The sequence below is a fragment of the Pezoporus flaviventris genome, unplaced genomic scaffold, assembly GCF_033815535.1.
Source record: "Pezoporus flaviventris isolate CSIRO_AGI_PZ_B2104156 unplaced genomic scaffold, CSIRO_AGI_Pfla_v1 ptg000040l, whole genome shotgun sequence".
Classification (NCBI taxonomy): Eukaryota; Metazoa; Chordata; class Aves; order Psittaciformes; family Psittacidae; genus Pezoporus; species Pezoporus flaviventris.
Window position 1 is genome coordinate 1,634,825 of NW_026892588.1, and position 11,772 is coordinate 1,646,596.

At 46.2% G+C, this 11,772-nt stretch overlaps 1 protein-coding gene across 1 annotated transcript in view; it reads right to left on the reverse strand.

Annotated features, from left to right (window-relative positions):
* GPC1 (glypican 1) overlaps positions 1-2,562 on the reverse strand; it is a 200,553-nt gene extending 197,991 nt beyond the window's left edge. The window contains exon 1 of the mRNA XM_061465412.1: positions 1,994-2,562. Within this exon, the coding sequence (XP_061321396.1) occupies positions 1,994-2,150 (157 nt within the window). The 5' untranslated portion in view covers positions 2,151-2,562. The remainder of the gene's footprint in view (positions 1-1,993) is intronic.
* Between the last annotated feature and the right edge of the window lie 9,210 nt (positions 2,563-11,772).

An 11,772-nucleotide genomic window follows, 5' to 3' on the forward strand; every position in this document is an offset into this window, starting at 1 on the left:
TACAGATTATGACCCCCATGGTCAGCAAGCTGAACTAATGCTGTTGAGCCTTTAAGTGACGACTGAGCACTTAGAATAATGTAGAATTATAAACTGCACCTCCTACACGTAGGGATACTCAAGAGTCTTCCTTTTTAGAGACAACAAAACTGGCATCAACTTCTGCACTAAAGAGCATACAGGATATACAACACTTTTATGGACATTTCTAAGGTTAGTATTAATGTACATCAATGTTTTAACCGTACAGTAAGTACAATAGCAGGAGGAAAGCACATTCCTAAGTATCTCTCAGTCAGGAGGTATGCATGATAATTACCAACGAAAGTCATTAAGTCCGCTAGCTTAAATACCGGGTTTTAAATACCAGGCTAATTGTATCAGCAGCAGCAGGTTTATGGGTGGAACCTTCTTCTCTCAAGCACTCCTTCATATTAGTTTCCATGTGGTATTCCTCAAAGTTTTATAGCATTTATCTATAGTTTCCCTGTCTAAAGTAACAACCAGAGATGCCCAGTTTGATACTAAAGTTTTAACTACTGTTGCTCAAGACTTGTCAGCATACACGTAGCAACAAATAGTAAGAAACAAAACTCCTGCTTCCCAGAAACCTGTGTGTCCTCTGTCACTTCTTGAGCATGAATGGTTTGTAGGCACAAGATGTTTTACTCACTGCCAGCCTGGGCTACATAACACTTGTACCCACCATCCCCAAGGTCTGCCCATGTAGTACTATCCCTGTACACAATTCTGTAGCCATCCCTATGAGTATTTGTAAATACCTAGTCCTCCAAGAACTTCCCACTTGAAACAGGGCTCTAATGTATTCACATTTGTCATAATTAGATGTAAATGTATAAAAAGCCACTTTCTTGCTCAGCTGAATTACTATTCTATTAATAGCGATGCTCAAACGATTTTGAAATTCCCCACTGTTTAACCTCAAGACTGCTCAGCTCATTTGGGAAACGTACTCTTTGTTGCAACTTGACAAAGAAAGTCTTAATTTGTCCACATGTATGAGACATGCACATGGTTCACCCTATGGGGCAGATAATGACTCGGTTTCCTTGGAAAACTACACAATGAAATATTCAACATAAGGCATTCTGTAGCTCTGACGGGAACTACAAACTGTAGTTTTCCTGGGATGTCCCTGTAGGTTGGCTCTGGCACGTACGCCTGCACATTTTATGCTTTGTCTGAAGGAGGAAGCTCCCACAAGGGAGGGGAAATCTTTCAGATATGGGTCATGAGTTGGTGTATCAAAACTTAGATGAGAATCTATAAACCCAAACCAAAACCCCCAATATCTCAGCATATTCCCCTCAAGATTTCAAGAAAAAAACCAACCCACCTAACATAAACCAGACCTTGAATATTCTTTGGTATTTCAGTGGTTTTCTGCAAAGAGGAGGAAACGAACCAAGATTTGTCCAAATCCAGAATGAAGGCAAGCGGACACACTCTGATGTAGGTTGCTCAGATTTCCTCTACACTCTACGTGCTCGACACAGCATCATTTTACTCCTGCTTCGTTTTAACGAGTGACAAATGCCATTTATAGGTTTGTTTCCCACCCAAAAGAAGACGAAATCAATTCTTCTCTCTCATAACCTTGTGGCATTTTCCAGTTCCAGCACCAAAACCCACTGCAGACTAATTATCCTGATTTCTGAACCAATCCCTGAAACCATTTCAATTGTACCCAAAACAGAAAAAACGAGACAATGCAATAAAAGAAAGGACCGCCGAACACTTGGACAGGCACACACCCTACACGCCTCCCCCCGCCCCAGCTTCCTTCGCACCGCCACCGCTGCAGAGAGCCCGCTTCAGCCCGGGCAGTGGCTACAGGGGGTGCCCGGCCTTCGGGGTAACCCGTCCGGTCCGACTGCTCGCCGCCGCGCCCAGACACAAACTCCAGAGGCGGGAGCGATCAGCCCCGGTCGGAATCCCCTCGCCCTCGGCCACCGCGCTCCACGGAACTCACCAGAGATCTCGGCCTGGGGCACGCCGCTGAGGCTGAAGCCCTTGGCCCCATACAGCTGCCGGACCTCGGCGCAGCTCCTAGCCTTGCCGCCGCTGTCACCGCGAGCCGGGGCGGAGGCGACACACAGCAGCCAAAATCCCCACGGGAAGAAACGCATCCTTCTCCGCTGGCCCCGCCACCTGCCGTGCGAAGGGCAAAGCCAAGGTCCCGCAGCGGGGAGGCGGCCGGGGTCCCTCTGAGGCGGCGGTGCCGGGTCCGGGGCGCGGCCCCTTCCTTCCCTCCGTCCGTCCCTCCCCGGGCAGCCCCGGCGGGACGGCGCGAAGCGGGGCTGGGGAGCCCCGGCTCTCGGGCTCTGCCGCGGCGAAGGCTCCGGCGAGTTCAATCCGGACGCCTCCGCGGCTTCGGCGGAGAGGGGCAGAGATCCAAGTTTGGCTGGGCCGGGCCGCTTTAGAGCCCCGGAGCGTGACCGTGGCAGAGGGGCTTTTGTTCTTAGCGCGGCTGCATCCCCGGGCAGTCCCGCCACGATGATGCCGGCTGCGGCGCGGCAGGGCCGGGCGGAGTGGGGCGAGGCGCGGGGCGGGCCGGGCCGCAGGACTGCTCCCTCGGCACGGCGCGGGGCTGGGCTCGGCGGGTCGGTCCGTGCGTGCGGCGGCACCACTCCACCTGCGCGCCGAGCCGGGCGGCGGGGGAGCTCCGGAGCGAGGCCGGGCTTCCCCCGCCGGACGTGGCATCACGCCGTCCCGCGCCAATCCCGCGCAGGGCGCAGCCCCCCGCCCCGCCCCGCGCCCCCGCCACAGAGCCGCGCTCCCCTGCGGGGCTGCGCCGGCACGGCCCGGGGGGACGCTGCTCAACCCCGGCTCCCGGCCGCCGACAGCCAGACCTCGCCCGGGAAGATTCACACCTGCCGTGGAGCACCGGGGAATGGGGTACTCGGGCGGTCGCACGCCGTCCTTGGGGAAAAGGGGCGTTAAAGCCGTCTTGGTCGGCGTCGTGATCCAGGTGCTGCACCTGAAGACCCCAAGTGCCCCCAGATTTAGTGGGGAAACAGCCACGTAGAAGACTTGAATTACACAGCACTTAGCCAAAACGGTGAGTAGAAAGCATTGTAACTGGGAGCCTGGGAATTCCAGCAAGGTTCGAATGGGGGGAAGGGTTAAAACCGCCCCTTTTAGGAGCAGACACGAAGCAGAAGAGAGGTAATTTTCAACAACAGATTCTCAGCTTTGGAATCTAAGCCCTACACGGGCCTGCCAGCTCCTGAACCTGGTGCTCTGCAGCTCTGCCAGCTGTGTTTTAAGCTGCTTCCCACAGAACTAAGGCACCTCTGTCAAGGTAATGCCCATGTGTTTCCCCCCCAGAATAAGCACCAAGGCTTTTGGCCAGAATCATAGAATCACAGACTTTAAAACTCATCCAGTTCGACCCCCCTGCCATGGACAGGGGCACCTTCCACTAGAGCAGGATGCCCCAAGCCCCATCCAACCTGACCTTGAACACTGCCCGGGATGGGGAAGCCACAGCTTCTCTGTGCAACGAACATCAAACAAATCTAATGTGTTTCAGGACTGACAGAGGACACAAAGATCACTCCTCTGAACCTTCAGCTGAGAGAGAGCAGTTGTTTTCTACGGAAAAAGGAGAGGGAATGTGCCTGTGCTTCAGCTGAAGGACTTAATGTGAGTTTACACCTTACCAGACGCCAGCCACCCCACACAGAAACACATCCCCCCCCCCCCCCCCCCAAAAAAAAAAAAACCAGCAAAAATTTATCAGAGTTTAGCTTTTGGATTAGTCACTCAGACATGCAGAAATACATGGGATATTTGGGTTGTTCATCTTGCTGCTTGAGAACCACTTGTTCTCCTGAGGAACGAGTAATGGACAAGTAAATGACGCAAAGTAAGAGCCCCAGGGAGGAGAAGGATGGCAGCAGAGAAAAGTTGTTGCTTCCCTATGATGTCGCCTAATGATTTCCTATTAAATCTTCCTAATTAAATTCATCTACAAGATAGAGCAAAGCAGATTTAGATCTAACTGCAAAGCCAGGGAGAAGTTGGTCATGAGGATCACTACTAAGGTGACTGATAAATCATTACCACCAAAAATTAAAGATTCCAAGTCAGATACACCCCATACACCCCGAATCTTGACTCTTTAGCAGATCTCTTTTGGTCTCTTGCTGCATCTCTCAGTCATGCCCATTTCAGAATCCCAAACAGAGTACCAAAAACTTGGTACACCTCAGCTTGGAGCTGGCCTAACGGAGCATGGAAATAGGTCTCGTTCCTGGAAATACGCAAGGAGAAAATCTGCCATGGATAATGGAAAGTCTGACCTACCTCATTTTAAATGGGATCTCTTTTGTAAATACAAGAGTACCATACACATAACAGGTCACCAGGTATGTTAATGTGGCACAAGGTTACTTAAGCTCTTACTTCTGGGTGCTTATCTTAATTTTATAGCCATAAATATAAATGGCTATATATTTTGCCCATCCCAGGCTTTCAACACATCTCTCAGAGACTTACGTCAGAGATCTCATCTAATTAATTCAACTACAATAATAGCAGAAAACAAGCACCAGAGAAATCCATATATATATACTTACAGGGCTACAGGAACATCAGGATCTTGGTTCCTCCTCCTGGAAAACCAAACAGGGAAAATCAGATACTCACAGACACACCATTAATAACACTCTCACTTGGGCCTGTTGAGGGGAATGAACTGCAGGAATGCAAACTCCAAAGAGACAAAGTACTTGATAGAGAAGAAAGGCAGAGTCATAAACCTCTTTATCTGGGCTGGCTGCTACAGAATGATGCGGGGTGGCACAGGGGACCAAAGCAGTACCTAATTTTTCCCTTTCCTTGTCCAAGCCTGAGTTTGGATCCTTGCTGCCACTCTATATCGAGAGCTTGCTCTCTCTCCAAGTGACCTCAGAGAAGCTCTCTGTGAGCTACAGCTACACCTCAAGGTTGTAGCATGAAGCCCTCTGCAATCGTACAGAAATAACTGCTGGCAGGGAAAGAACTGGAACTGAAACCCTTGGATTTGGAACCAGCCCCTGAGCTACAGATCATTTCACAGACCAAAGTATTTCCCTTCTTCCTGTATATCTCACTTCCCCAAGCTGGGTGACAACAGCACCTGCAGCAGGGACTGAAGTTATCTCACTCCTGACAAAATCCTGAGGGACTGCAGCAAGCACTCTGCTATTCCCATGGTGAAACACCAAGTTACCCACTGCCAGAACACAGCACACTGCTAGCTCCCAAGCCCAGTGCAGGAGCTGGAACTGAAGTCCAGGCTCTGTCATAAACCTCTGTGACAAAGTGACCATCATCAGTTCACTCACTTCCTAAAGAGGGATAAGAGGTACTTCTTACCTGACCACCTGCCTGTGAGATGCTCACATACTGTCACAAATAGAAGCTTATAAGTAGGCAGATTAAAAATAAACCCGAGCTGATACAAGCTCTTCAACAGAGAAGCTATCTGCAAGTCTAGAGAGGATCCAAACCCGAGAAAGCCAATCTTAAATTAAGAGGCATATCTATTTGTTTGTATGGACGTGCAGGATTGAGGTAGGTACACTCTAAGCAAATTGAAATAAACATCTTTAAAGCACCATGATGAAAGTGTATTTCTGGCATCTGTGTTCTGTGTGTATTTGAGGATCAAATCCACTTCCTGAACATTCTTGGTTAAAAGAATGGAGCATTGCAAAAAGTGAACAAAAGTTTGTCCAACAGTGGGCAGAAAGAGCTAGAACTAGGGAAGATAAGGAAAAGCACAGCAAAACACAAAGATGAGTAGATAAAATGCAGAGGAGGAAAAAAGCACACAGCCAGCCAGCAAGATAGTTAGAGGAAGACAGGAAATCCATCCTGCTGTGGGGATCACCTCTTGACAATCTGACAGAAAGTGCTGCCCACTGAAAAGCTGATCCAAGCACTATGTATAAGAATGATGAAGAGGAGCCAAATAATCTGGCGCAAGTGGGTAACGCTACCCTTTAATAAAGAAGTGAAGAGAGGCTTTGTACAACCTCAACTTGTTTCATTTCTTCAGCACTTCCCAAAAGTTTCACAAGGCAGTGGACATACCTCTTTTTTCTTTTCTATATGGATGCAAATCAAGGATAGAACAGGCAGCAATGCAATTACACCCACCAGAACTCCAGCTGCTTCCAAAATGGACCTATGCTGAGCTGCAGCAACCTGGATTCTGACAGCAAAACCAGATAAGCATATTAAATCGCATCATATCTTTGATGCTACATAAAAGTAGAGGGCGTTCCTACTTGGATTCACTGGTGTTTCCACCCTTTTCACTATTGTGTCAAGTACAGAGCTCACACAGAGTGGGGAGGGAAAAAGAGATGGGCAGAGCCTATGTGGGCTACAACTTCCTCTCAGCAATGCTGTGTAAAGAAACCCCCAGCACCTTTCCCTTAGCCAGTCTTATGCTGCTTCTGATTCTGTGGAAAGATCAGAAAATCTGGCACCTTTAGATGAAAAATGTTCATCGAAGTAGGAGTATCTCGGTACCTTTTCCACCTGTTTCTTTGAATCTATGATTTACCTGTCTTCTGCAGTATCCATGAAAGCTCTCCCTGTGGTCCCTGCCCTGCCCCCAGCACCGGCTGAAGTTCAGCAGAAGCTGAACGTGTGTATTTTGCTGAATCAAATCTAATTAAGTTACTCAGAGGATTTACTAGATTACACCTTGCTATCTACAGCTGCTTACTTCTTCACTGGCTCTTCATTCAGTAGAAATCCAGCACCTGCTGTACCACTTTGCACACATTGCCCCATGACCCTCTTCTGACATGTGCAGGAAGCACCTGTCAGGTTGTTTTGGTCACCGAAAACACCAGATGAGTCCCTTTGAATTGCTGGAACATCTATGTACAGCTAACAAACCCAGTTCAATCCCAGTGGACTTCGTAAGAAGCCATTTGCTTTACAGAAATGCCAAGACTTGTTGGGATCTGTGTGTTCAGATCAAGAGTATTGCTCAATAGATGTACAGAGCTGGGGATCCTGGACAGGGTGCCCAGAGAAGCTGTGGCTGCCCCATCCCTGACAGTGTTCAAGGCCAGGCTGGATGGGGCTTGGAGCAACCTGCTCGAGAGGAAGGTGTTGGAAGGTGTCCCTGCCCGTGGCAGGGGGTTGCAACTGGATGAGTTTTAAGGTCCCTTCCAACCCATGATTTGATGATCCTCCCCAGGTCTTGAGTGAGCCAGTTTCAGGCCCCAGAGGAATGATGAACACAATTCTGGCTGCTGAGGAGAAGAGGAAGAGAGGCTGCATTGGGAGCAAGTGTAGCAGTATATACCAAGGCTTGGCCAGTGGGATGCTTGATACTTTGGTGGAACAGATTCTTTGAATGCAATGCTTAATTCCCCCTGTGTGTTGCTAGTACTCTGCAGAGGGAGACTATGAACAGCTAAAGAATTTCAGGCAGAGAATCTGGATAATGCAGGTAATTACCACTCTGTGCTGTGTTTTGAATTGAACAACCCAATGTTACAGCGGCGACTTAAAGGAATGTATTGCTTTAATGACCTCTTACAAACGACGCCACCTTGCAGGACTGAACTTGTATTATATATGTGAGTCAGAGATTTCCCAGTAGAAAGAAGTCTTAAAGGCCAAAAAAATTAAACAAATGCCATAAACTCATTAAAGAAATGGCTGCTAATTTGGTCTGCCCCAGGAAGTACATTTCATTCTTTCTGTCCACTACTTTCAATAAAGCTTTTCCCACTCCCAGCTCCCCAAAACATAGCCAACAATGAACAAAGAACATGGAGATGACACTGAATCTGATTTATGTTTGATAAGCAGAACTTAGCGCAATAGCATGAAATGGCTTAAAATTGGCCCCCAAATGGTTAGAAATGTGTCATCTCTGCAGTGGCATGCTGGAATGTGTAGATTTCTCCCACTTCGACATTGCAATCGCTGACTTTCTCTTATTATTCAAGAGGTTACATCCAGAGCTGACTAGTTTTGAAAGGGATTTTTCAAGTAAAAATCTCCCCTCATTCTCACTGTCAGTCCTGGACACTGGTGTAAGAAAACTGCAAGTAGGAGCACACTCTGCTCCCATGAATACTAGCTGAACTACATTCCTGAGCATTGGTTCGAGGCACATGGAAGTGGGATAGACATCCCAGGTTTCTGTGAGAAACAAAAGTTACAGCCATGAAGGAAGAAATGTGTGGAGTGGCAATACAGGCATCTGGCAATGCTAATGGAACTTCTCAGCTGACACTTTATCCTCAGCTGTTGCTACACTAAACACGACAGACTAAAGCACTTAGATGAATTAATACAATTATCTTGCATTCTGCTCAAGTGTTTATTTTTCCCCTCACATCTGGTTAGGTGCAACATAACCTGGTTTTCTAGAGAAAGTGACTACAAGGAAGCACTGACAAGGTTGTACTGCAAAGCACTGGCCACCTCTGGTTGTGAGGAGAGGCTCTCACCCTCCAGGCTTTCCGGTGTGACGAACACCCAGTGCTGAGTAGTGTCAGGCAGAAGTGCAGGCAAAGCAGGGTTAGACCAGCTTGCTGGCAGGACAGCTAACCATGGATGTCAAGCAGCCTTTCACATACAGGGGTCAAAACCCAACTTGGAGTTTGGGAACGTATCCTTCCTATGCCTTTTTCTCTGCAGTCTTGGTAAGGTAATTACCAGATGACACACAGTTTTTGATGTGTGCCAGCTTCACTTCTGAGGTAAGTGTACACAAGTAGAGTTACAGCTGGAGTGGATTTGGGCCAGAATATTATTCATTTTAATATCTATGCATTATACAATACAGTGTATGAATCTGCTGTGGCTACATAACTTTAAGGGTGCTCAAAGAGCAAGCTCTCAGAAGACAGTGTGATGCCAGTGAAGGGACACCCATTTATCCTGGCTAAGGATTAAACACCATTATAATCCAACATCCTCATGCGCCACTACAGGCCCTCTGGCTACTGGTTCTTTGGTCAGGACCACATAAACATCCAGGGTTGAATTTTTCAAGGCACCAGACAACGCAAACCCATCTTCTTAAGATTAAAAATAGAGCTCTTAATCGGATTTTCTCAACCTGCTACAAACCAGAGAGCACGAATACAAGAAGATGCAGAGCCACTGGGTGTTAGAAATGATAGAACTAGCCAGGACACCGAGTTCTTTCTGAAAGGGTTTTCTATTGGTTGGTTTTTACAGTGCTACTTTTGAGCACAACCTTGAAAATAAATTGTTTGCAATATCTGTGTTTTTATATCACGCCTATAGTTTTGCCTTAGGCAGGACTTTTCTTCTACAGCTAAAGGAGCAAAGCTTAGTTCCTTTGCCTCTGTTGTAGCAGATGCCTGGGACATTGCTTTTTAGAGCATTTTAAATAGAAGTTGGTGGACCAGAGGACCCTGGATCACACTTTCAAACCTTCCTTGCTGCCTTACAAAAGCAAGGCAGTTAGATGCAATGACTCACTCACACTGACATTTTTGGGAGAGAATGATGCCTTTTATAACAACATTGATATTCCTCCATTGATGTCTCAACATGGGCTAATTTAGAAAAGAAACATGTAGTGCAAGGTTGAGAGGTCACAGGCCAGCCAAAGAACTCATGAGATCATGGGCCCATGAAAGAGGCTCCAGCTTTAAAATCAAATAGCCTTTTTTTCTTTCTGTTTCTTTTTTTAAGGAACAGGCAAACTTTTCTGAAGCTCCTGGAATTTAATATGAGCTCTCCTTTCACATATTGTGCAAATAAAAACTACACTGCAGAATGACTTGGGGGGGGGGGGGGGGGGTGTTCAGGAGAGCTTCTCTCCAGAGGTCACTTTAATCTATATTGAGTAGAGAAAGAGAGGGAGAAGGAAGGACACACACCTACTTTCAGAAAGCTGCCAGACCTCTCTTCCAGCTCTGATGTTATCATTGCCAAGCCAACACCCTTCTCAGATTATTCTCCCCACAGCCTGCAATGCCTCTGCAGTCTAGTGAGTATGAAATTACATTATCAACTGTTGGATTGTTTGTGGCTGTTGTGTTCTGCTCTATCCATACTAGTCTTTTCCCAGTCTCCTGATTTTTCCCTGCCAGACCTAAAGGAAAAAGATTTGGGAAAAACAAAGCTTACAGTATAAGAAATATACTTCCGCAGTGTTCTCCAACCTGATGTTTGCACCCTTAAATGATTTTAAAACAGGATTGGGTTTCAGATTAAAATCAGGGCCAGATTTTCTAGCTTTCAGTTCTTTCAATGACAGCTCATCCACAAATTACTCTTCATTTTCCCCAAGAAGAGGACCGTATGAGTTTCTTCCTAATATTAGGTGTATATAAAACTAATTATGGACTGACAGAGACTGTCTTTCTGACTGCAAATGAAACAGAATACCCCTTCCTTTATAAAGCAGCCTCAAAACGTCAACTTTGGATTTAGAAATGGATTTGCAAACCAAGAGGCCTAATGTGCTATGTTCCCTCCCCCCTTCAATGCAGCAGCACCTAACAAATACTATTTGTTGATGCGATATATATAAACGATATATCTTTGGTATGAGAATTTGTTATTAAATCAAAGCAATTAGGCATGGAGTTTCCTAATGGAATATGCAATTGATAAGAGAAGAATTTCTTCTTAAAAAATATGACTAAAGAAATTATTCTTTATGAATTTTCAAGACATAGCTCATGTCTTCTGAATTCAAGAAAATAAAGATTAGCTCCTACAGTGAAGCTCTACTGAAGCCTTGCTGTCCTCCCAGATTTCCATAAGAAAATGCTTCCTCTCTGTGCTTTTTTGGCCCTTGGTTTTGTAACATTAACCAGGTTCATAAACTCTAAAGCAACCAAGTATAAGGAACCTGTTATGCTTACTGATCAGTGAGAAAGATATATTTTTGGGACATACTCAAAAACACTAATAGAAACTGCATGCATTTGCTTAACCAAGTGATGGCTTGTACTAGATTCCAGTGTATCCATGCTTGGAAGGAGACTGATCCAGTGCCAGAGCCATCTGCAGTCTCAGACTGCCTGTCCTTCCTAACTCCAGCCTGGTGGAAACAAGAGACTATGCAGCATCCACCAGGAATATAATTCTAAAAGACTACTATTCTCCTACGGTCCTCCACTATGTGAATGAATGTGCCGATGACCCTGCAGTGAGCCCCTAAGTCCTCATACATGGTATGGGCTCTGCTAATGAGGCTGTGTCTCTAACATCTACATTACAAACACCAGCCTGATAGCTCAAGTTCAATTACAAAAGCTAATATCAGAATCTAGAGTTGTTCATTTAACAGCCGCTGTTGCTCCCAATGTCCTCAAGGCACATAAAAGTTGACCCATCTATGGCTGTCATTGCCTTGATGGGTCACAAGGTGAGAACGCCATGCAGTGTGTCCACAATGGCCTTCCTGGGTATCAAAGCACAGCAATATCTGAAATCCTTATAAATTACACCGGTATAGTACCTAACCTTCTTATATTAGGCTTAGGCAATTTCCTCCCTTCTCCTATTGCTCATTTTCCTCAACTCAAAAAAGTCTGTTTCACACAAACAAGAAAAATGAGCTGGCAAACACCCTGCCCATAACTCAATTTTAAGGGAGAAAAATACAATTTCCCCCAAATATTTCTTTCCTAATGTTTTGTGAAATGAACTGTTGAAAACTATCTATTGAGAAGGAGCTGAAAACCCTTCCCTCCAAAAAGTAGCATAATAAATGTACTCTTCAAGAGATGCAGC